At 42.1% G+C, this 26,444-nt stretch overlaps 1 protein-coding gene across 14 annotated transcripts in view; it reads left to right on the top strand.

Annotated features, from left to right (window-relative positions):
- The window catches only part of NRXN3 (neurexin 3), an 896,531-nt gene that overhangs the window by 551,313 nt on the left and 318,774 nt on the right, over positions 1 to 26,444 (top strand). For 2 of the 14 annotated variants that reach the window (XM_019615803.2, XM_019615806.2), the window contains exon 1: positions 10 to 695. The exons of 8 other annotated variants lie outside the window; for them this stretch is intronic. In XM_019615803.2, the coding sequence (XP_019471348.1) occupies positions 452 to 695 (244 nt within the window). In that variant the 5' untranslated portion in view covers positions 10 to 451. Of the gene's footprint in view, positions 1 to 8; positions 696 to 26,444 lie in introns of those variants that run through there. 4 more of the 14 variants (XM_010711786.3, XM_031553629.1, XM_019615804.2 and 1 more) reach the window with 3 other exon arrangements.

A 26,444-nucleotide genomic window follows, 5' to 3' on the forward strand; every position in this document is an offset into this window, starting at 1 on the left:
AAAATCAGAAATTTACCTGGGGTCTCTGGCTTTTTCTTCTTTCTTCGTTTGCAGTCGCCCCTCAGCTCAGTGAGGGGTTCCAGGCAGGGAAAGTCCCCGCGGACCTGCAGGAAGCGCCCAGCGAGATCCCCCGGACCCGCTGCCATGTGCCGCGCTCCTGCGCTCCCCCGGAGTCTCGGAACGGCCGCGGGGCTCCCGGCACTGTAGAGCCAGCCTGGAAGCGGCGCATCCTGTTCTGCTGTGTGCTCCTACCTCCCCCTCCCTCCCCTCCCGCACACGCTCTCTCGCAGACACACGCTGTCTCTCTGCCTCTTGAGCACACACGCACGCCCCAGAGCCTCGGAAGCGGCTCTCCTCTCTGCTAGCATGGGTCCCTTGGCATCATGAACCTTATCCTCTCTCCCTGGCTGGAATTCAGACTGCCCGGCTATAGGCGCCCCGTGCCTTGACCATGCACCTGAGAACAAACCCCAGCATTTGCCCGGGACGCCGCCCCGCCTGGACCCTGTGGATGTGCTCCCTCTTTTGGGGATGTATCGTCAGCTCTGTGTGGAGTTCCTCTAACGTGGCTTCTTCTGCCTCCTCTTCCTCGTCTGTATCTCAGGCTCAGTACGAGCATCACTTCCACGGCAGCAAGCACCACTCTGTGCCTATCTCTATCTACCGCTCCCCTGTCTCCCTCCGAGGAGGACACGGTGGGTTCTCGCTCTCTTTCTTTCCTTCTTTCTTTCTCTCTAACGTTTTTGCAGAGCAGCAGAAGAGTCCGGGGAGCACCCTGTGGATGGTGGCTGTGACTCCGGAGGAAGCTCCCCCGGCCCCGTTAACCCTCTAGGCGCTAGGGTCGGGCCGCTTGCCGATCCAACTTCCCGGGAGGGCGGGGGCCGGGCCGGGAGGCAGCACCCATCCCGCTGGGGCTGGGGATCTCCTGGGTGCCGGCAGTTCCCCGGCTCTGTGCTCGCGGCTCTTCGTTCCTGACCGTCCCCGTGTATCCGCTGCGGGCCAGCCGGGAACCGGGGATGATGCGATGCACTGCCTTCAGTCTGCCTCCCCGAAGTTGCGGGGTGACTTGGGGAGGGCAGAGAGAGAGGCGACGTCTCTTTACCCTTGCACCGTGCTCTCCACTTGGAGCCCGGCAGCGGATTCCCGGGAAACCCGCGGCAGGAAATTCCGGAGCGAGCTTTAGTTCCGACAGCGAGGGAGAAGGAAAGGGGGATCTGGGAGATGCCGTGGGAGGGGGACCTGCCAAAGTCCTGCCTCTGGAATGCTGAGCAATGTAGGACCTGCGCTGCCTTTGCCCGAGCCTGTCTGCCCTAGGAGAAGCTGGCCTGGGCCCGCCGACCCGGGGCCCGCTTCTGTGTCCCCCTTCTCCCTCTTGTCTCCCCTCCTGCTCCTTCTGACAGGTTAACCATTAGCACAAGGCCTGTGCCGTCCCTGTGGTACAGGTCAGGGGCAGGTCTGGCTCAAGTGTGAACCTGCAGTAGCTCTGCTTGGCCGCCTCTGAGTGTAAAGGTAGCGATAGACTGGAAAGGGGGCTGAAGCCTGCCATCGTCCCGGCACTGAGCTGCTTCTACCTCCCAGCCTGCTTTTCCTGTAGGTATTGCTGCTGAGAGTCCTTTGGGGCTGGGGCAGGCTGAGTCCTCACTTGGTCACAATAGGGGCTGTCTCATGGTCCTTGGGTATTGCTGCAACCGGCAGGGCTAGTGCTGCTAATGATTAATAACTGCTAACTTAGCTTCGCATGGGTGGTATTTGACAGATGGTCTTACTGTTTGGCATAACACTACTTCCCTTCCCTTGATGGGGCCTGAATGTTTTGCTTGCTTTTTGGTTGAAGGTAAACATTGGAAGCAGGAAATAGACATGCTGATAGGATGCTGCCGTGTCTGCCTGCAGGGTGGCCACACATGTCCACCCTGACCAGCAGCATGCCAGTCCTGAACCCTTGGTTCTGCTGTGTAGGGCTGTCCCGCAATGCCCCAGGCTCCCACTCCCATGCTGCCAGGCACCTGCAGCCTGTCCTGCAGTGCTCTCTGCTCCCTGCACCCTCCGGCAGCTCTGCAGAGTGCCTCCTGTTGTTGTAGACTCACTCTGCTGGTGTTCACTTCTGACTTCCTGGCTCCTTTCCTGAGCCCACATACTCCCCAGCACACCTCAGCTCTTTCCTGGAAAGGCCATCGTGTTCTGTGCCATCTAACCCTTTCCTGCTGCTCTTCTGGTCATCTCAGGTCTTGGCTGCAATGCTCCTGATTTCACTGTCTCCAATAACCCTGATCCAGCCCTGCTGGCACACCCTTCCCAGCACCTACTGCAGACATGCCATGCGGCATTCCCACCTGCTGTCCTGGTGCTCTCTTGTGCCTGTGCCTCTCCCACCAGAGCATCTTCTCTCTCCTTCCTGACACCAGTTCTTCTGATGCTGACCCTGTGTGGGTGCTTTTTTAGCTGAGTGCTCTATGATGAAAGGGAATGGTGAAGGTTGGTGCATAGGTCACTTGTGAGGAGAGGAGGGAAGGATGTTTCAAAATGTGATAGTGGCAAGCCCTGACATAAACGGCAGGTGATGGTTTGCGGGAGAGTCCATCGCCTTTTTCCTGGTCAAGAAATGATAGTTCTTTTCTCCTTGATGACTTTTCTGTCTGCCCTGAAAACCCAGTAAAGTCTCATTTAAGAGCCCTGTGCAAAAGCTGTTATCAACTTCAGCAAGAGACAGGCATTTTTCTGTGTCCTCATTGCAGTAAGGAATTGAGGGAAATGGAGAGCTTTGGAGCTCAGGCCAGCACATAAGCCAGCAGGAGAGGTTTTTTTCCTTTCCTAATCATGCCATGTAGCAGAATGGCATGGAAGCTGCCTTTGGCCACGAGTAAGGGGAAGAGAGAGAGAGGAAAAAAAAAGACCACATAGACAGCTGGTCCTGTAAACACACGCGTGTTTTATTTGTGTGTTCCTTTTCTCTGTTGCATGACAGAGGCCCTTTGGAATTTGGATTTGTGACAGTACTGAGGACTCAGAACCCTGCGAGGCTGTACGGTTTCTGTGCTTATTGGGTTTTGTTTCTTTTTCTTTGCTGGAGGGAAATAAAGCATTCAGGTTAAGTCCTGCCCTACCAGGTGGCCCCGTACTCACTGACTTCAGAGGGAGTGGGTTCAGGCCCCCCACCACCCACTGTACTGCCTTCCAGCTCTGCAGTATGACTACTGGTACTCAGTGCTGTATTGCGTTGTGCTCTTTTTCCTAACACATCTCAGTAGATCTCTGTCTGTTTAAAGCGATGTATCAGTGTCCAGAGTAGTGGAAAAGTAAATATCTCCCCAGCAATGAACAGTTGTTTTGAGTCTGTTTGAAATCAGCAGAAAACCTCATGGCTTAGCTTGAACAGGAGCGGGCACAGACCTGCAGTTATTGCAGTGCTGGCATTAGGAGAATTAATTCAGCAACCACTGGGGTGCTGCTTGCTGATAGTTGAGCTGCAACTTGCAAACATTTGGACAGCTGTAACTCACTGCCAGCAGGTAGCAAATCCACACAGGCAGAGCTGCTCTGTGGGTCAGAAGGAATGAATTTTCTGTGAGAAGGCTTTCCCAGACTGACAGAATCTTACTCCCCAGAGAGAATGAAGGGAAAGCCATAACTCCTCTTTTTTTTTTTTTTTTTCCTGAAGCACTTTTCGGGGCAGAGGGATGAATGCAGCCTAGCCATGGAACAAACTTTGGAGTGTGTTTATTGCAAGTCCCCATGTGCTGTATCCTCCTTTCCCCTTTGGCTGTGCAGCACCCTGCTGGGTCAGCTGCTATATCAGAGCCTGCAGCAGTGGCTTCACAGCCCCTCTTTCCACATCCTCATCGCCTCAGCTGCTGAATAATGCATGCCTTTGGGTTGACAGATAAAATAAAGAGATTTGTGCATGTTTTGTCTTAGAGATGAATTAATTAATTTGATTTCTTCTTTCCTCCTCCAGCTATATTTTCTGGCCCTCCTCAGTGGGCAGGGGTGCAGGGGTGCATAGAGGTGAGGCGCAGCGTGATGCCTGCTGCAGCCTGCCCCAGCCTCTACAGTACAGCTGTGCGAGGGCAGCTGTGGGAGAAATAGGGGATGTTGGGAGCATTTCTCTTTTGCTTTTTGCAGAGCTGAGGCTTGCTTGGGTGGTTGAACGAGTCCCAGCAAAAAGTGAAAGGTTGTGATGAGGACTGGTAGTGAGCAGTCACCATATCTTGTAGGTGTAACTGGCAGGCCTTTGTCAGTTCTCACAAGTCCTCTCACTTATATCAAGCGTTTCTGTCTCTTATGTCATTTTTAAAATTAGCACATGAGAACAAACACTTGGACAAATCAAGGAGGGTTTCCATGAAATAGGGAGATATTCTGCAAACCAGCGTTAAAGCCACACATAAGCCTGTGCACTCTCTTTACAATACATATATGCTACTCCTTTCTGCTCCTGTAAAATGACCTATTCCTGAAGCATCTTTGTTACTCCAATCCTGCCTCTATTGTACAATGGAAAACTAATTCCCCATCCCCAGCACTGCCCGTTCCCAGGTGCCAAGCAGGACCTTCCATGTTCACCAATCATCAGGAGATTACTTTGAGCAATGGCTCTAGCTTTTACAAAAGGAAAGAAATCATCCTATACAGAACAGCCAGTGATCCAATAAAATTAACTTCATTCAGAGCTTGAATTAGGGTTGCAGTTCAGTTCTGCAGAAGTGAAATGCCAGAAGCCTGCTCTCTGTAGCCAGTCCATAACAGCAGTGAAGCCTGCATTTTTGTGAAGACAAGTGATTCTGTATCCTAGGTATTCAGTTTCCCTTCCTCAGAACCATTAACAATGACTAATATTTTTAAAGAAAGGTAAGGTCTCTAAATTGTCTCAAGCTGACTGCTCAGAAATGTAAGCATCCAAACTCACTGTCCCTTGTATCTTGACGAACTGACCACAGTTCATCTTCGCTTCCCAGGAGCTTTTCTGGGAAAGCACAGGATTTGATAGTTACACAGTTATGCAAAGGCTGCTTCCTCAGAATGAGTTTTCTATTTGACTGATGATTTGCATGAAACAAATGGGGTACCTTGGCTTCTCAGTCTGCTGTCTCACAGAGTGCTCTGTATTAGCTGTTCCCAACCTGGAACAGCTTGTGGTGTTCTGTACAACTGGAGCTTAAATCTGTTCACCTGTACTCGATCCTGTGACGTTCCAGTGATCTTATGAGCTCTGGGACAAGAGAAGCCTAACCCTTCTGCTGAACCCTGTCACACTGACTTAATATGGGTTTCTGTGCCCTTTGAAACATAGCTCAGACTGGTGCTACTGAAAGTGATGTTTCTTGGGAAATGTTCAGAGAACCTTTCTGATACATACTTAGTGCTTACTCAGTACCTCGTGGTACCTTTTGCATAAGTGGGAATTTAATCCTGAGTCAGATCAAGATTTTCTTCTTCCTATTTTTTTTTGTGTTTTTTTTTCCTTTTTCTTTTCTTTTTCTTTTCTTTCTTTTCCTTTTTTTTTTCCTTTTTTTACCCCCTAATTTAGTACTGTAAGTGAAGTAACTTCCTTTCTTCTACTTTTATTTCTCGTCCGTTGATATGCACGTCCCTGTACTTGTACAAGACAAATGTCTATTATTCTACTGCAGAGGTGACTGTTGTTTACAAAGACAGATAGAAGGCTCCTGCTGTATTACTTTATAGTGGGCTAGTTGTAAGTTTAGTAAAGAATAGTGGGATATGTCGACTACAAAACTACACTAGTCAGTACTCTGCGAGGATGAGACGTTATTTAGAGGTTATTCTTGCTATTTAGAAAAGAGAACAACTTAATTTTTACTAAAGATACGTGGACCTTTAGTTTTTCTTTTCTTTTCTTTTTCTTTTTCCTTTCTTTTTTTTTTTTTTCCCCCCCTTTTTTTTAACCCCAATTTAGACTGAAGTGAGAATCCTTCTTCACTTTATTTCTGCCTTTGGATAATGCAGCCCTGACTTGTCAAGCAAATGTCATATTCTACTGCAGAGGTGACTGTGTTTCAAAGACAGATGAAGGATCCTGCTGTATACTTTATATGGGCATTGAAGTTGTAAAGAATACTGGGATATGTGACTCAAACTACACAGTCAGTACTCTGCAGGATGAGAACGGTACTTTTTATGGTATTCTTGCATTTGAAAAGAGAAGACAATTTTCTTAAAGATACTGGCCAGTTTTTCTTCTTCTTTTTTTTTTTTCTCTCTCTTCTTTTGTTGTAGCATTAAAATACCTGCTTGAAAAATGTGATGGTCACTAGGTTACTGTACACTGTGCTCTTGGAAGGCTCACATTCCTGACACAAGTCTTACCAGAAGCAGGAAAAAGCACCTGGGTAACATAAGGCATGAATCTCGAAGAGGATGGAATAGTCTCCAGCTGGAGGTGAGAAATTTGGCAGTTTGTCACACAGGAGGTAACTGCTCAAAGGACTGGACTTTGTAAGTGCAAGAAACTTCAGTTTTGTCTGGGAGGTGCAGTGGATGACTGCCCTTGTGTTTTCTGTTTCTGTATGCTGTGACTTTAGACTGGCTCCTTGTGCAACTGCTCAGGATGACAGCCTTGTGCAGCTTGGCAGATAGTTTTTGGTTTTGTATTTCTGTTGTTCTGGTGGGCTTTGGTCTTTGTGAAAGGTCACTTGCTCTAAAGAGAAAAAGGAGTTTTTCCTGTGTTCTGTGTAACCTGAATACATGAAACTGCACGCTGCTGACCGGTGGCTCAGGCTTGGTGTGTGACTTTGGTGAAACACTGCCTTTCTCTGTGGCTTGTTTTCTTCATCCATGGCAGGACTGGTTTTCCCCTAGATGAGGTGAGCAGTGCCAGTGTGCTTTGAGATCCCTGGCAGTGAGCTGCAGAAGCATATGAAATCTTAATATTTCTCTTGTGCTTTAGATATTAAAGCAACTTATAAGAGCAGCCTGCATTGTTCTCTGCTTGAAGGACAGACAAGACACTCACGTGCTCTGGACATTGGGCCCGGCACCATCTTCCCCCTTGGCTCACAGCCCATCTGGGCTCCAGCACCAGTTGCTGCTGTTGGTGCTTCTGAAGAAGTCAGCTGCTGGAGCCAGGGGCAGCAATCTGCCACGGCTTCCTCGCCATCACCAATTACTTCTCTTGCGCTCTCTTTGCATGCGTTTGTGTTGTTTTTGCGTATTAAAACATAACTGCGTATACCCCTGAGTGACTTTCCCCCAAACTATGAATTTAAAGTACTTCCGACACTGTCTTTTAGAATTTGAATATAATTATATGCTTTCGGTGTAAATTGTGGTTTTTGCTACATAAGAAACTAATGGAAATGATCTGCCTGTTCCTGTAGTTTACAGATTATACGCTTTAGATCTGGGGATGTATATTTAGGCTGCTTTTCTGTATGGTATATTAAAATGAAAATGAAGTTGGTGTGAGATACAGTGGTTGCTAAGCACAAATAGCAGGCTGATAAAGGATATTACTAAATGGAGCCAGTGCTAAGGTTTACTTTATCATCTTCTTACTTTTGCACCTTTCATCTCTTTGCATTCTTGATGATGGAGAGGAGGAGGGGAGAAAGTATTTCACAGACTATAGCAGTCCATGTGTTGCGGAAGCTCAAGGGACAAAGTGAATGAATCAGAAAGACATAAGATGCTGCTAAAAAAAGACCCTCTGCTTATTCTGCAAATACCACATGGTAAAGAATCAGTGAAGACTTTGTTATCTGGAAAGCTTAGGAGAAGAGTACCACCAGGCTGCTTATCCCCAGGTCAGGGTCCATGTAACAGCTGTGGAGTGCATCAGACTCCGTTCTATCCTTGGAATCAGTTCTATGGATTTAGAACAGATACAGTGTATCCTCATCCAGCAGAAATGATTGGAAGAGGAGAGGAGATGAAGTTTGCTTTTATTGTCTAACAGTTTGATCTTTGACATCATGCTGGATGACAGCAATCAATTGCTGGGACCTGTTTGGCGAACCCTTTCGTTCCCTGCTCCCCTACTGCTCTGCTCGGTGAGTGTTTTCCTGACTCTCAGTGTCGGCTGGATCCTGCAACTATAGCAGCCTTCTGCTCCCATTCCATCTGCTTTGCTTAATGACCCCAGCCAGTGGAGACGGTGCAGCGATGCGATGTCTGGAAATGTTTCTATTTAGCTGGTGCTGCAGGTTTGCTGTTTCAGTACCAGATGTTTCGGTGCAAAAATGCACTCCCCCGTTGGTGAAGCTTCCAGCCATACTATGAGGGCAAAGCAGCAGAGCATAGAAATTTACTGAATAGCGTTGGGAAGGCTGTTATGGGTTGGTCAAGGGAGAGAACACAGCAGACAACAAGCACACTGGTCATTGAAAGTGTTTCTCCTTAGCTACAGAGCATTCTTAAAGTTTATAGGGAAGCCAGAAGCACCAGTATTTTATTAATATAAAAAAAAAAAATCAGCAGTGCTCATTTTGCCATTCATGAACACTGTCTTAAGCATGTAATTGTGCTAGCAGATATTCCAAGATGGTTTGAGATCTGCCTGCCTTCTGCAGGGCAATAGAACACATTTGACTAAAATAAGATTTGGCACGAAATTGTTGAAGAAACACGTGTTTGGAAAGAAAGAGAGGAAGAGAGGAAGGGAGGAAGGGAGGGAGGAAGGAAAGAAGGGAAGGGAGGGAGGGAGGGAGGGAGGGAGGAAGGAAGGAAGGAAGGAAGGAAGGAAGGAAGGAAGGAAGGAAGGAAGGAAGGAAGGAAGGAAGGAAGGAAGGAAGGAAGGAAGGAAGGAAGGAAGGAAGGAAGGAAAAAGGTTGAGTAATTTTGATCCTGTTAATCCACTTTCAGGCTACATAGAGAATTAGTTCTGTCAAGGGCTCCACCTGACTGTCTGCACTGGGAAGGTTTTGTCTGTGTGACTGAACACTCAGAAATCCACTTATTTGTTGGAGTAAAACATCTCAGTTACTTGTACTCCATCTTTTCTAACTTCCTGGAGTTATGATGATCATCTGAGAAAATTTCACTCCCAAAACTTTTGAAGCTGCCATGAACTCATAAATATTGGCACATTTTCTGACTTAAAAATGCTGTGGATCTTTTAATACCTGGTGAGGTGAAAGTGGAGGCAGGTGTGTTCTTGTTTTACTTACTTCTATTACATTTTCCCCACATTCATATTATTCTGCTGATAATTATGATGTCCTAGGATTTCACAGAGGAATTTGTGGACTAACAACTACTGAGTGCAGTGTTAAGAAATGCTGGTGGCCTGGACAGGACATAGAGAAATCTTAAATTTATATGGCTTATATCTAGAGTCATCTGTCTCCTTAACCTCTCCATAGGACTGCATAACCTGCTGCTTTCTCAGTGTTATCTGTTTTTTTTTTTTTTTTTTTTCAGTTAAATAATGAATGCCAAAGATATTCCAAGTTTCCCTGATGTCTCTCCCCTGTCTGCAGTCCAACATATTTCTATCAGTGTAGGTTTGCAAGATACTGATGGCTTTGAATGCCTTTTCACTTTTTATTATCTCACCACAGTCTGCTCTCCTTCCTGTGCCCTCATGCATTCAGAGGCAGTTCATTAGAGGCAAGGAAAAGGCAAAGAAATTAATTTTCCTTGAGAAATATATTCAGCACCTAACAAGGGCTTAAAGAAGAGAAACAGCAAACATTTTTTACTATTCATTTTTAATTTATTATTTTTTTTTGCTATGTTCATGTTCAGAGAAAAGAAATGTCTGTGCCCTGCAGGCATCCCTTTACTTGGCGATTTTCTGACACATGGCAATGTGAGCATGCCACGCTTGCAGGAGCTTGGAACAAAGTAAGGTGGTGGGAGTGTTTGTCCTTCAGAACGAGTAGATGTTTACAGGCTTAGGAAAAAAAGGATATGTCATGTAAGTAAAGATCCAGGTGGCAAATCCTGCCCAGATGAATGCTAGTGTATATTTAAGCTTATTTCATTTCAGACAATTGTTGTCCCAGGCAGGTTATTTTATACTTAGCAAGTCATAGTCTCAGGCTACTTTTCCTGTCCAGTCATTAGGCAAAAATACACTGGCAAAATGAGCGGCGTCCTCTACTGGACTGATTAATACTTGATAGCTGGTTTACAAAAATGGTGAAATCATGAGCTCTTTTTGGATTCCTTGGGGAGAACTGCTGTTTGCCATTGATGTCACTGAAGACAAATCTCATTTTGTGACAGAGAGTGCTGAAAAGGTTTTTCCTGGGCAGCAGCAGTGGGCAGAACTCCCAGAAGTTTTCTCCAGCTCTGCTGTTGCCTATCTCAGCATACTGGATGGTGAATTTCCGAGCTGTATCATACATTTCAGAGTGTTCCAGTTTCCTTCTGCCGTAGTGCAGAAATGTGATGTGATCCTGACATAACTTATCTGAAAGGAAAAGCACTGTATTTTTATTGTTCTCTCCCAACAGACAGGAAGGGGATTTTCAAACTTCAGCCAGACTATTTTGTACTTTGAATCTTGGAAACATCAGAATGTTACAGCTGTGTCTTTCCCTGAAGTGCTAGGAATTCATCCCTTGGCACCCTAAGAAGGATAAGTATCTTCTCATGTAGGCAGTTCTACAAAGAATTATTAATCCTCACCCCAAGAGTAGAGTGTCAGAAATATGGGAAATGCCTGGACTGCATGGTTGGATGCGGTGTTGTTTTTTTTTCAGTTATTTCTTCCTGGGATCATGTGATCCTCAGCTGTTAGTGATGATTTCATTTACCAATTCCAGAACTTAAGGGAATTTTTGGAGAGACACATAGAGCTGCTCACATCATTCCAGCCTCTATTTTCAGTGTTCCCTAGTCTCTCTCCTCCTTCTGTCACAGGTTAGGTCATCTCTGCAACTGTTCAATTTGTTCATTTTATCAAAAATTGTGAACTAAATTATCCAGGTGATTTCAGTTGGCAAAGGAAAGAACAGGGCAGGGAAAGAAGAGGAGGAGGGTGGAAATTAAGGTGAAGTGTAAAGCAGTCAAGGGTACAATTCCCATTCTTTCTTTTCTTTAATCAGGAGTAAAAGAGTCAAGGATTATCAGAAGAACCACTAAAAATCCAAGTAGTTCTCAACAAAAGACACAGACAATTTGAAGTTGGAGGAAGAAATAGATTAAGGAAAGGAAATGAAAGAGGAGTTTAAGAGCTCAGCAGGATGATTGCTTTGTTGGTCTGAGCTGAAGATGTTTAGAGTGCTCTGCAGAAGTCTGTGGATCCTGCACCTCGATCTTTAGAGCCCTGATGGTCGCTATATGGTGGTCTTTTAGCCGTGTGATTTTTATTTTACTTTGGACCTAAACTTTACAGTATTGCATTAGTTTTATAAACTCAGCTTACTGTGATGGTTGAAACACTCACGTAGCTTATTAATTTATTTATTAACCATTATCTGGGTTCTTAGAAGTCTTACTGCCAATATCTAGAGCAAGATATTAATACATGTAATTTATTACCAACTGGTGTAAGGAATCAAAGTAATTTTGAAAGTGTTTTCTGTGGAGGGTGAAGAGGTGGCTTCTGCTGCTCTCAGACTGGGAAAAGCCACGCAGTACTTTACTTGTGTTACTGAGCAGGTCACTGGGCCCAGATGGGGACTGGGCTGCACTGCAGGGTGTAGTGGGGCCAGGCTGCATCTGCCCTGCCTATGCTCCAATGTTATGTATTAGGAGATAGAAGCAGTCCTCTTTAAGTGCTGTGTCTGGAGAGCAGACGTTTCTGTTGTAGCACCCCTGCATGTGTGCATAGGGATATCTGTAGTATTTTTCCTCAGGGAAGCTTGCTTCACTTCAGAAGCCATGTCTGGCATTTACATTTCTGTTGAGGTTTAGAATTATGTGTAATTCATGTCCATAGGGAAGCTGAGTATAAATTCAGGAAAAGGCTAGGGGCTGTATGTGTAGAATATTTCACCCTGAACAGTGAGTTTAGACAAAGCAGTTGCATCTGTAGAAGCAATTTGATTCTTCTAAATTGTTCCACAGTTCAAACAGCCACACAACGACAACACTTCTCTACAGCCTTTGCAGATTTCCTGTTGGATTCAAGGACACTTTCTAGACTACCTGCCTCAGTCTCTGGCCTTCATGTAGATGAACTGGAATAGGTTTGCAGAAGTCCTATCTAGTCAAGAACTTTAAAATATGGCAATGAAAATCATCACCTGCTGTGATATCACAATGCAAGATCATCATTTTATGGTACGGTGCTATTGGTTTCTATTGATACTTATTAAAAATATAATTATTAGCAATGTAAAATTAACTAGTTATCATTGCTTATAGGATCTTCGTATAAAAAAAGCACAGTGGATAGGTTTTGTAAAAGATGAGATTGCTGTTTTTCTGTGGTTCATCTGAGACACTGAGAGTGAGGAAGATGTTTCACTGAAGAAAGATCATAACTGTCACAGTCACTCCAAAAGAGTTTGTGGAAAGGTTTTAGGATCCTGCTGCACAGGTCTGGGCTATATAAATTCACAGACAAGACTGTAGCTGTAAGAAAATCATTTGGAGTCTTACAGTCTACAGTCTTGTGGGCTACAGTGCCGGAGTAGCAGAGATTCAGGAACTAAAAAGATTTTTGGTTTAAATTACAGTTGAGTCATGCTCTCTGTTGGTAATCTCTGAGGACAAGACTTGGAAAATGTACAAGCAAATGTAGAAATTCTGATAAAGAAATCCTGCATTACAATTAGTGTAAGCAAGAGGCTAAACTGTCCCAGAATGCTGAGCTGCAGATAAACTCACAGTACAATCAATGATACGTCAGCACCAATTTTGGTTAGATGTTGATATGCAATTAGAAGAGACATACCAACCTGAAGGAAGAAATTAATCACACAAGATGATAAGAATTGCCATGTACATTAGTCCATCTGGTCTGGTATTCCGTCTCTGGCAGTGGCCAGTGCCAGATGCTACAGATGGATGCAAATAATCTCTTTGATGTGTTTAATTGTATATCCCAAGGGAGGGTTGTTTTTTTGTTTTTTTTTTTTCAGTTTGACCTCACAAATGATTATCATCCTACTCTGTAAAGAACGGAGAAGGAGACTTACTGCAATTTTATTCAGTTATAATAATTTCACTTGTCATTCTTATTAATAAGTCTATTTCTTATGAAGATTTTTCCTTAGCTATTTTATATCACTATCTCAAAACATAGCTACTTACAGCATCATAATACTGATAGAGGGCAAGCAACCAGTATTTTTTCTTATTCTAAGAAGAGAAAATGGGGCATAGAGGGATAAAGCAGTTTCCTGAATCAGAAACTGTTGCCACATTTAAACAACCTGAATTCTGCTGAAGTCCGTGGGTTACTGTTTTTATCACATGACTCCAGACCATCGAGGTTCCTAATCAGTAGTTTTCTGCAGTTAATAGAGTTTAGGATATCTGAATGTGGTTGTTCAGAGAATCACACTTGTCACTAGAATCTGCCACTGGTGCTGCCTGTCCACTACACTGTTCACATTACTTTTGCCCTGTGGTATGGCTATATTTTTATTTTGGATTTCCTTGCAAAAGAATGTCACAGGGAAAGGAGGCACATACGTATGTCATGCTACCAAGAAGTACTCACCATCGTCTGTGTACTTCTCAGTTAATCCACATGTATACTTCAACTCCAGTGTGTCTCAGTTGCTTGTCATTTATTTTGTGGGAGCAAAGCATATGTACTTTGGGTATTCCTGGAAGATCTTATTCACTGTGCATGCATTTTAGCACAAGCCTGTGCATGAGCAAAACTAGAATTGCGAAACATACGCACACAACCCTCCAGCTTCCTCAGCCAGAATTTCCAGGTAGAAGAATAAGATGTCTTCTGGGAAATCTGTGCACATGGCAGTCATACCTCTTTCTCTTCCTAATAGAAACTCACATCAGTGAGTTCAGAGGATTGGAAATACAATGTGTGTGCATGTGTTAGAGAGAGAATTTGCATTGCTCTGCAGAAAAGCTGGATTTGTGTGAACTTTTGTGTAATATAAACAACCTTAGTCTTGCTAAATGCTGCCAGAAATGTCTTCTCTTCTGCCTCTAAATTGTATAAAGTTAAGCCTGTTGTGTCCATTTTCAAACAACAGTTGCCATGTACTCACAATGTTTCTGTTGCAGTCTATGGTGCATAAAATTAAGTCCTTTCTATTCAGTGTTTTCTTCTAAACTAATGTAAACCTCCCAGAGAACTTCTTTCAGATAAGAATATCCCATAGGGACAGAGGTAGAGTGATCTAACCAATGAATATGAAAGTAACAACTTCTGAATCTGTCTCTTATTTTTACCCTAGCTTAACTAAAACAGAGCTCTACCTCTTCATTCTGTAAACTTGGAAGTAGTAATGAAATACTTGTATATTTTCTAGAGGTTTGGGAGGTATAACCAGCCTGATACCACTTTTGTCATTACAAGCCAGAATACATTTGGCACAAAAACAATCTGGTGTGCTCACACAGTGCTCACGGATGGCGAGAGGTACCCTTGTCAGCACAGTCTGTACCTGCATGGCCAAACAAGTAGCTGTGATCTGCAGATCTCAGATTCAACCTCAATTGTAGTAGTATGCGGAGCATTTGTGTAGATTTTGCCAGCCATGGATGAAAATATTGATCTCTCGTGTTTATCTAGCAATTGGCAGACTCAGCAGCAATAACTAACTAACTAACTAACTAACTAACTAACTAAATAAATAAATAAATAAATGAGCTGATGCTAGGGAACATCTTGCCTGGGCAGGAAGGACTTCCCTCAGTTGTTGTAATCTATGATGTAATTTGGGCATGGTATAGATGAAGGGCTATCTTCCTGTCTAGTGTATTCAGTATTTCTTTTTTTTTCACTCAATGAAATGTGTCAGATGTGTCCATAGAAGGGCATCAAAGATGGTGAAAGGTCTAGAGCGTAAGACATGAGGAGTGGCTGAGGTCATTTTATTGTCCAGCCCAGAAAAGAGGAAGTTGAATAGAGGCCTCATGGCAGCCTACAGCTACTCATGAGGGGAACGAAGGGGCAGCCCTGATCTCTGCTCTCTTTTGACAGCAAAAGACCCAAGTGAATGACATGGAGCTGCATCAGGGGAAGGTCAGGTTGGGTGTTTGGAAACTAGAGGGTGTTTGAGCATGGAACAGGCTCCCCAGGACAGTGGTCACAGCCCTGATGTACCAGAGTTCAACAAGAGTTTGGACAGTACTCTAAGAACTATGGTTTGAATTTTGGATGGTCCTGTGTGGAGCCAGAAGTTACTCTTAAGAATCTTTGTAGGTCTTTCCCCTAGAACATCGATGGGAATGTTCTGTGATTCTATGAAATGAGACTAACTCTGATAAGTTGAAAATGTTGCAAGTTCTGAGCTTGCTGTTCCAGGGAATTCAGAGAGAATTGGTCCAAGTATCTTCTTTCAACATCTATTCTCAAGAGATATAGGTAGTTTGTATCTTTATGTGAGACATCTGAGTATCTCACTGAAAATTACTGTAATACCACTCTTTCTCTATACAAAAATGCACCCATTGTATACATTTGCTCATGACTTAAAACCATGTGGAGGACCTTGAACAGAAAATGATGGGAAAAAATAAAATAATTTGAAGTTGTTTTTTCATAATTAATTCCTTCCCTAAAATGTCTGTAGCCCTCAATCTACCACCACAACAGTTTTACTGAATTAATTACCAGAAATAAACTTAATTCAGTGAAACAAAGGCACAGGCAGCCTGATTTGTGTAGCCACCACAGTATAACATCACAATAGAACCATTCAAAGCCTTGGATTTAACTCTTGTGGTCCACAATATGGTGTCTTTCATCCAGCACTGCAAAAAGCCTCATGGAATCTTAGCCAGTGAGTCCAGAAAGCTGTCCTGTACCATGGTAAGCTAGCACAAACCTTCAGTAAGTAGAACTATCCTGTTAACAGAGGAAAAACATTTTTCACAGATATCCACTCTATCAGCCCTGATCCTCAAGGGAGTCCCTTCAAAATAGTTTCAAAAGAAGATCCTAGAAACTAAGATTTGTAACTCTGTTAGACTAAAAGTCAAGGGCGCAGTATGGCAATACTGATTTATAGTATGTTACATTTCTTCTTATATTCTGTTGCCTGTGAATGCCTTTATGTCCTATAGATAATAACTAGTTCTCTCTCTCTCCCATTAAGGGAGAGATCATATTGTTTTCCTTTTGCTAGTATCACTCCACACTGATCTACAAGTAACAGTAACCTGTTCTCTCAAATTGACTAATTTCTTAACATAACCATGTGTTATGTTTAAAAACATAAACCTGCATGCAGCTTTAAGTATTGCTCTTTCAGATTTGTGTTTTGTTCTTCAATGCTAGTTGGACTTAAGACAAACTTTGTTTGATTTTCTTGATTGTAACAAATTCATTAGAAGAATTTCAGTCTTTGACATTTTTAAACTCCATTAACTATTTATTAATTAATCTTTATAAACAAAATTTTTTAATGAAACTTGAGACTTTACTGTTAACAGCCTAAACTTTTTAGAAAAATGAATTTAGAAAAACTCCTATAAATAGCTGAGTTCTGATGAATTACCTTTCAGAGGAAAATTCTCAGTCAGCGCTAGTTGTAAAAAGATTTGGATACAAATGCAAACATAAACACACATCTATGCCATTAGAACCATTTTGAAAGCCTGGGTTACATGAGCATTAATTCACTTAGAAGGGTCCCAAAATAGTTGCTGTTATTTCTCCTTTACTTGATACAGTGTGGCTTGTGCAGCAAAAGAAATGAGAAATATTTGTGAATATTATCTGTAGATGACTGGGCTCCTGAAGCCAATAGTTTGAATCATTCTCAGGATTTTAGCCTTCAAACTAAACACATGTTGCAAAGTGACTCTGATGCTAGGATTTTAATTAAAGAAGAATTTTAATCGAAGAATTTTTGAAGTGAAAATGGTGTAAGTGGGATTCTGAGAGGATGCATTCAGAGGCTCTGCGGTGTCATGTATCAGTAACAAGTTCATGTTATTTTTTTAACTGTTACTATGAAACAAACCCAATCCTGTAGGTTTTTCCAGATGCTGATTGTGGACTTCTCCAAGAGTTGTTGATCCTGAGAGTGTTTCACTGTGTACTTCTACACTGATTCTGCACCAGGAAATCAAAGTCTATAAGCTGCTATTGGAGAAATCCTGAGTCGTGGCTCAATCCTACCTTCACTGCTTCATACTATACCATATTTCTCCAGTGAATAAACATAAGTAAATATAAAGTCCAAACAATTCACTGTTAAGGCAATATGTTGTTTAAGATAAACATTATAATAAGTTAATGCAGTGCTTTATTCAGGCAAATGTAATAGTAACATTTGCATAAATGAATAATCCTTAGATGTATTTACACATTACAATTTACCTAATCTTGATGTTTTAAAATTTCTCAGTGGCAGTTATAGATTATTTAACTTTGAGTGAATACGGACATGTGGTACATGACTTAGTCTTCATTTTGCAAGATTTCTGTCTATTTTTCTTACCAAACCATTTTTTTAACTAATGTCACACATAGCTGTGTGATGTGAATCTGGAAGATAGTGGAGTCTGAATCTGTTCTAGATATTCAATTTTCTGGCTTTGTAATCTAAGTTAAATGAGTTTCTTCCTCTCTACAGAAATTACAATAATGATCTAGATTTGTGAAGCCTTTTGAGATAAATAATACTTTTGACTATTCAGAAATCAAGTATTACTGTAAGTAAGTCTACACATAAGAAGAATGATGTTTGTCTTCAGATTTGAGAGCAGCCCTGAAAGCAAGACCCCCTATTTTATTATGTTGACCCACAACATCTGAGGCAAATATTGGTGTATGGCAGCAGAGGTTGAGTCTTCCAAAGAGTATTTTGTTATGTGTTGCTGCCATGTGACAAAAGGCAGAAGTGGGGCAGTCTGACAATGTGGTGTCTGACATAGGAGTGTGGATGAAGCAAAAGTGTGCCATTGAATTCCTCATGTGGGAATAATTGCACTCATTGACTTTCATTGATGCTTGCTGAATGTTTATGGAGAACAAACTGGATGTGAGTACAGTGAGGTGGTGGGGGGGTTGTTTCAACAATATCAACAGTGGGCCACCTCCACTGATACAGATTTTTATATGTATGGCATACAGGCTCTTGTCCATTGCTGGCAAAAATGCGTAGCTAATGGTAGCAACTGTTGAAAAATAGTCTTTTTCGGCTTTATTAAATAGTGCTGTTGTGCTCTCTGTATTTGTTGTAGTTTCCATGGAAATAAATAGGAGGCATTACATTCTGACTGACCTACATACATATTGCACATAGAATGGAGCCCTTGATTTTACCTTTAATTTACCTTTCCTCAAAAAGCTTATTCTGGAAACTTAATCCTCTGCATTGTGTGGCTATTGGACTAGGTATTTGAGGATATTTTTAAAGTGGACATTCATTAACATTATGATCTTATCCAGTACCATATTTAATCTATATCGAACTGCCTAGATGTTATTCATATTCTCCTACCACCAGCAAGTCAAGGTCTTGAGGAAATAGAGTTGATGCATTCTGCTTATCCCTGATAGTTCATCATCTGAGATAAAACAGGGTTGTCTTCAGACTGCAATCTCATCAGGCAGGCTCAGATAGCATCTCACTTGACTTTTTTTGCTTATTCCATTAACACTACTGTCCTAGAGATTTGGGTTGCTCAACTTTACCATGCTGGCAATAGCAAATAATTAACATGGAATAGAGCCATCACTGGCTCCATTAAACTTGACAACCTTTTTAGTTGTTGCACTGAGCCTCTATGAGGCTGTGCTCCCAGAGAGCATTTAAACAAGAGGGAGAGGAAGGATCACTGTGCAATGCCTTTTGTGACAGCTATGTACTACTACATTAAAATTGTAAAACATCTTATTTCATGTCTCAAGAAAGGTTTTATTTTCTCCCATTTAGTTGTTAATTTTCCGTACAGTTATTCACTAGCATTGGCATGTTGAAGGTAGAAAGCAGATAGGATCTCAGTTCTTGCTCCATACAGCTTAGAAAGCCCTGAAAAGAGACCCAAGCAGCTACCCACTGATGTGTGTGTGCAGCAGCAGTTCTTGTTTTTGTGTTGTCAGGACCATTAGCATTCTGAGTATCTTCTTGCAAAGCATACGTGAGTAAAGCTTAGGACTGCAAAGTGTCCGTAAGCTGTATAGTTCATGATTTGTACATAAAATTGTGGCACATAAATAGGTAGCTCTTGAGAAACATTGATTGGTAGGTTTGTAGGTAGGAAGGCTGGTGGGCTGGTAGTCTGTGAAAAATCTAGACTCTGTTGTGTCCATATTTGAAAGGGAATGAATGTGATCCTCAGTACTGTGCTTGTATTTGCAGAAAAAGAAGAAAAGGAGAGGGCACAGCAAGGAATGAGTTAACTTTCTGTAGCCTTTCTGGAAAATATTTTTCAACTTATCCTTTAAATATAGAGGTTTTGATGCTTTTGCTGTTGTGGTTCGGAATGGATGTTTTTCATGTTCTAAGGGTTTTTACTACAGTTATAACCATTTTGATAACAGTTCCAATAGTATTTTTGATAAAGGAATTAGCATTTAAGATGTTGCAAAAATGAAAAATGTTGAAAAGAAAAATATTGCAGTTTTTAAAAGACCATTTTTCAATTTATGAAGCCTTCAGTTTGAAGACATGAAAGCAACTATATTATCTAAGAAAATCTGCACCAGAATGCTGGCAAAGGAAGTAGGGGCTGGGAGGAGAGGAAGAGCAGCATTCTGCAGTTAGAGCACAGAATCACACAGAATCAGAGAATGTTAGGTGTTGGAAGGAGCCTTGAAGGATCGTCTTGTCCAATCCCCCTGCCAAAGCAGGAACACCTAGATAAGGTGTTTAAAATTAGCACGTTATGTTACTACCCCAAAATGCTGTTAGTTCAGATACAAAAGGAATGTACTGTTTTTGATCCTCATTATACTGACATAAATTTGAACTGGTCTGCTGCCTTTGATAAGGATCTTGCAGGTTAGTGTTGATATCAGTAATAACAGAATGTGGGCCCACATTCTACTTGTGAATAAAATCTTTGTAGGTAGATAAATTAGTTTTAGAAGTCTGCTTAGAGTGTTATTTTTATTTCTTCTTCTAGTGCAGCAGAATTTTGCTGTACTCATCCATGTGGCAGTAGGGCAGTGCCCTGGGTCAGAAGGTGGAAGAAGTGGACCAACTGGAGCAGGCTGGGGTGACAGCTTCTCTGTGACTCAGACAGGCTCATTTTGGCAAATATACAGGCTGTACATTCCATTAGGACAAAAATATGAACAGATGAGGTGATAGCCCCTCTCCATTTTGCTTCATGTTGACTCTGGTGTTAATATTTTAAGGTACAAAGGATAACTTCTCAGTAGGTATCAATATGTTGACTCATTCTACTTAGTGACTGTGGCAGAGTTATGCCAGCTTATACCCAGTGGGCATCTGACCATCCTCTGTCTGTTCTTTATCTGTTTCAGGTATCTTAAAAAAAAAAAAAAAAAAAAAGAAGGAGAGATAGAAACAGATTGCATATGATCTAATTTCTTCCCTGGACCATCCGGTGTGTCAGCAGTTCCATGACAGAATCCAAAGGAAGCTGTGATTTGGAAAAGTAATACATTGAATAAACTGTAATGCTACACTGAGACTCCAAGCAGTTTGTCCCTCCCCACAGATCTTAATAAAAAATCTTATTTTGTAACTCAAAAGAGAAAAAGATGAAAAGCCAGGTAGAACATTCCTCACAAACCTGGAGAAATACTGCATTTATTGATGAACTCACAATGGAGCAGGGGATCTGGAATCATTAAGAAACATTGTTAGCTATGCTAAATCTGTCAAATTCTACTTTAAACTATTGTTTCCTTATTCAGTCTGACTGTGACCCAGAAGATGGTTCACCATGGGGCAGGGGGGACTGTGCTGTGCAGGGACCATTGACAAGGCAGCATGACAGGTCTTTTACTGCTACTAATAAAAGTGCTGTTTCAAGGCTTATCCCTAGAAATGAGGATGAGACCTAAGAAGTAAGACAGCACATCTTCTCAAATTTGACCAGAGCAGATTGCAGCTAATAGCATTGTTGTGGCTGTAATGGTGTTAGTATGTACCTGAGCAAGCCTAGTAAATTACCTGATATAATTATGGCAGGCTAGCCTTGAGGCTGAAATCATGCCTGCTTGTTCTAACTACATCAGTTCTATTAAACTGCATTAATTCTCTCTCATGGCAGATTTTGCTGTCCTTTCAATGAGGAATAGTTACTGTTGTGGGCATATATTGGACTACATGGATCTAGGTTTCATCTGAAATGGCCATTATGGTGTTTCAGCAACAAGCTCACAACTCTTGGTAATCACGAGCAGATTGTCACTTGTGGAGTCATTTTTGTTATTAGGCAAAAAACTGGAAATCTTCTTAAGTCATTGTCCCTGAAGTTGTCCAGTGCTTTCTCAAGATTCTGGGATGTTAGCTGCTGGCTGTGTCTCAGTTCTGTTATTTTTAGCCTGGCTTCTTAAATTCTTCTTGTGGGCTTATGTAGATACTGATTTACTCTTAATTTCCTGGCCTACTCTGTTCCCTTGAGCTTTTGTGAACTGTTATCAGCTTTCAGGCCCCATGACAGAGGGAGTCACACCTCAGGGCAAAGCAGTAAGCATAGAATCAAGCCACCACTGAATTCTTTTGATGCAACTACTGAGTAATATGGGTTTGATTCGGGGCTAATAGTAAAGCAAGGTGGTATAACTGAACAAGCAAAGGTTTTCTAAAGGTAGAGCCCTCTTCACCTTGCTATTCAAGAGATAGAGCAGGATTGCTCTAAAGTTGGGAATTAGTGAGAGAGTTCTCTTTCAGTCCTCCAGGTAGCTGATAAAACTGGCACAAATGCAGGAAAGCTTTTAGGGAGGTGTCAAGTGTGGGAATGCAGTCTGCTGGATAATACACTGCACTTGGGCTTTGGGATTAGAAGATACCACTGCCAGCTTTTTAATGCAGTAGCTAAAACTCTCAGGTTTAAAAGATTAATACCATTTATTTGCTTCATTTCCTCTCACCCTGCACCCCCAAAGCAAAACTTCCTTCATCAGCATGTAGCTCCTGCTGAGCCAGCTGGCTTCCCTTTTTTTTCTTTTTTTTTTTCTCCTCCTTTACACTTTACTTTTTTTTTTCTTCCCCTATATTGAAAAAGCCCGAGAAGAAAAAAAAAAATGACTGAGGGAAGCTCAGGTAAGGGGGAGTTGGACACGCTTTTGGAATTGATTTAACTCTTTATTTCAAATATCTCTCATTTTTCTGCTGGTGTGCTGAGGGTGGCAGTGATTTTTTTCTGCAGCAAATTTAATGCTCTGTGTATCTGCAGAGGAGGGAGAGCAGAGCAGTTTTTTTCTTTAGGGCTGCACAGCACAACAGATGTGAAAGCAGGAGTCCTTGTAAGGCTGCAAGACTTGTGTGAACTGTACAGGGACAGAGGGAAGGAAGAGGCTCCTTCTTCGGGTCAGCTTTGAGCCTTGGAGCTGGGCACAGACGGCAGTGCAGAGAGCGGAGGGGCTGCGAAATCACCCCAGGAATCTGCTTTACTTCTGCCTGAGACCATTTTAACTGTGTATCATCAGTATTTCCCATGTGTTTTATTTGTGATAGGTGTGTTTTACACAGTTCAGAGTATGTGTAAATGGGGCTGACATATTTCTCGTTTCTACCACACCTGGTAGAAAATGCTTCTCCTGCATGGTATTTGAACAAGTCACTTATTTAGCTGTTAAGGGATTTTGATTTCTTTGCTACTTTTGTATGGCATGAAGATTTGTGAAGCTGAGGTCAAGCTGTGAAGTTTATTTGGTACTTTGAAATTACCTATGGTTTCAAGAATTTTTTTCTAGATGCAAGAGGTGAGTGACTCACACTTTATTATGTGACTAGAGGCAGGCTAAAATCCCAATTGCTGTCTCCAGTTACAGAACAGAGATAGTGTATAAAGATTTATGACAGTGTAACTATAAGCAAGTGCAAACAGGATAAATTATTTTTATTCTCAATTTCACAGCTGTTTATGTGTCTAGAGCCATCTAAAACGATCCTACTAAAAATAGACAGTATCGTTAATTCCATTTCATTGGAAATTGAGTTTCCTAAGGAAACTAAGTATCGTAAGATTACTGAGGCCCGGAGGGAAGAAGCATCTCATCCAGGTGCACAAAGCAATTCTATTGCAGAACAAGCAGAACCTAGGAGCTATGACATGCCCCCAGTTTACTATACTGAGCTGTAAGTAAATGGTAGCAGTAACAAAATCCTTCTTGGATGGTGGTTCTGGATATTTTCAGATTTACACATGCAGGCTTCAGTTGAGTAAGCTACCAAAGCACTTGATAACCTATAGTCAACTTCTGTATTCTACTGTTAAATTTCCTAGATAGCTATACTGATCAGCACTCCAGAAATACCTTAGCTAGATAAGAAGCTATATTGTATTCTATTTTTGTTACACCAAGAGCTTGGCTGATAGGATGTAATAATGATGTATATGCCAAATCATTGTGATGAGTGACATTCAAGAAATGTCAGTCTGTGGCCTCTGAATTGTGATTCTGAGACCAAAAATATTTAGGACAAGTGAATCTACAGTAGCTGGGGTGTCATTAGTGCTGATCTTTGACTTAAAATTCCAAATTCTTGTAAATTACCAACGTGGATGCTGTGTTTTCCTCTTTGAGGAAAGGGAATCCTGTGCAGTGGACCTTGCACCACTTTTCATTTTCAGTGATTTTGGGTGTAGATTTGTCTTAGAGTTGGTGTCCCACATCGTTAACAGAATCCTGTAATAGTAGGTTTCTCTGGAATATTTAGCAGCCTTTGTCTTTCATCATCCCATCTAGTCTTTCCTACTCAAATCTCTTCCCAGCTCCTCCCCTTGTTTTTCATTTTCTGTGTCCTTGCATATGTCTGTGCCTTACAGTTGGGGCTTTATCTAGCCAAACATTTTTAGCTGTATTTAGGAACTGCATTGCTTTTTATTTATTTATTTTGAAAGACTCCTTTAGAGAACTTGGTTTCTCTGTGATAAAATGCTACCTCTACTTGTCCTCTTGATGAGGGAAAAGAGGGGAGGATAACCTCTTCCTGACAAGCAACTTGTATTTAGCTGAAGAGCAATATAATCCAGATCTCTGGGCTACTGGAGATAGGCAGATGAGGCTCCAATTGGCCAGAGTCCCCACTTCTCTCATTAATCAGATCTAGCCCAGACCTATGGAGCAGTTCTCTCTTGATTGTAACAGCCATGTCAGTCCATGATAAATGTTTTGCATTCCCTTCCTTCAGAGGCAGGGAGGGATGGAAAAAAAAAGAAAAAAAGAAAAAAAAAAAGGTGTGAGAGTCCTGTTTCGTCCTTTCCATCTTTTCTTATTGCTTCCACATAGAAACTAAACTCCAGCCCCTTGAGCACCTTGAAGGATTAAATGCTGATCAAAGGCAGGTTTAACCGTATCCCCAGGACAAGCTGCTTAGACACCAGGCAGCACAAGCTCAGGGTTAGCATGGGAACCAAAAAAGCAGAATAAATTAACAATTATCATTTCAACAGGAGCAGAGCAGAGTTTTGGAAGAGAAGACACTGGGAGGTTTGGGAAGGGGGGGCGGCAGTAGAGTATGGGGGATACAGATGGAAATGAAGTCAATGTTTATCTCATACGTATAGCCTGGAGACATACTCTCCCTCTGATCTTGGCTGATTGCTGGCATCTGCTGCCACATGCTGCCTTTTCCCTCCTTAGGTTTGGGCTTTCAAGAATAATAGCATTAGTGGCATTAGATAGGAGTTTGTGTTATTAGATACAACCTAAGGGAGGAACAAATCTTTGGGGGATAAGTTAACAGACCTCTCAGCTATCCAGATTGGCATTCAGCCCTTCCATTCCTGTCCTCTCTGTCCCAGCTCAGCTTTTTATGAGGTTGCAAAATGTTGAATACCTTATTCATCTGTTTATTTTGTAGCCTCTACTGAGTTCTGCATTTGCTTGGACATAGTCAGAGCACATGCTTCTGCTTTGAGACTTCCTAGCATTGGCAAAATCTGGGGAGAAAGGTGCACTGACTGTTAACGTTTATAAGCGGAGGAGATACTGAAAAAGATTACTTGGCTTTAGAACAGATGAGATAGACTACTTAACTGTTAGTGCTAGGACTATGAAGGATGAGAAATCAAATGATCAGCATCTAGTTTTCAAAGTCTTCGGTAAGATGGGACCAAAGGGCCAGCAAGTCACTTAGAGAGTTTGTTCTTTGAACAAAGCCTAATATTACCTCTTGCCACTGTGCAGTAGATCCTAGTGGAGCCCTACATTCTCTTGAAGGTGTAACAGTTGCTAGTGTAAGACTCTAAATTGAGTTCAGTCTCCTTTTTACAGAAGGAGAGATGAATTAACCCTTGTCTCTTTTGCTTGTAGCCTAGCTCCAAACCTTTTGGCAACTGTGGGCACGGTGACAGGCTTGTGTTGCCATTCCTGAAGAGAAGGATTGGGCAGAGGGAGGGCCTATAAAGGGAGTCTCCTCTTAACCCAAAGTAGAGCTAAAGCAGAGAGAGAATTCCCGTTTGAAATTCCAGTTCACTCCCTGCCGTCATGGATGTACCTCAGAGGAACATTCTGGCTCTAGCAGAGGGATAATCAAATTTCATGCTTCAAGTCTAATCACTGAAGAGGTCAGGAAGGAGTCTTTCACCTCTCCCTGTGGTGTCTAGTGCTGCTGGATGATCCCCTGCTCCAAGCTCTTTTAACTCCCTGTCTGGAGTTCAGAGAGAGAAGGCAAGGTCTGATGGACCATCAGTCCAATTTGGTATGTACACCCAACGTTCTTTTGAAAAATCAGCAGAACCTCTCTTGCACACTGGTGTGGAACTGGCAGAAGACTCTAGCTCTCTGTTCTGCTATAATATGAATGTGAGCAGCAGAAGTCTTTCAGAAAGGTATGTCTTTATTTGTACTAAATAATGAAAGGAATTCCTTATGAGTGAATAAACCTGCCAGAAGGATTCAACTTGCTCACTAAAACTTTTCCTTTACTATGAGGCTGCAGTGCTGCATAGATTAGAAACTGTAATTTGCTATAACATTACCAGTCCTTTACAAAAAGAACCTAAATAAATTTACCATTTTACATTACTTGTCCTTCCTGACAAGCACCACACTTTTTTTTGGCCCCCTGGATACTTTTGTCTGATTGATTTGTCATAGAAACCAGCAAGGCTTAATGTGACTGGTATGAAGAATGATTTACTGGCTCACCAAAGGTTTGGAAAACAAAGTGTCCAAGAGACTAAATGATCTTGGTTTCTGATGCTTTTTCTATTCCTGAAATACTGGAAATATGGACAAGCCTTTCACCCTATCTGGACCCAGAAGACCATCTAAACTTTGAATTCTG

This window comes from Meleagris gallopavo, chromosome 5 (genome assembly GCF_000146605.3).
Source record: "Meleagris gallopavo isolate NT-WF06-2002-E0010 breed Aviagen turkey brand Nicholas breeding stock chromosome 5, Turkey_5.1, whole genome shotgun sequence".
Lineage (NCBI taxonomy): Eukaryota > Metazoa > Chordata > Aves > Galliformes > Phasianidae > Meleagris > Meleagris gallopavo.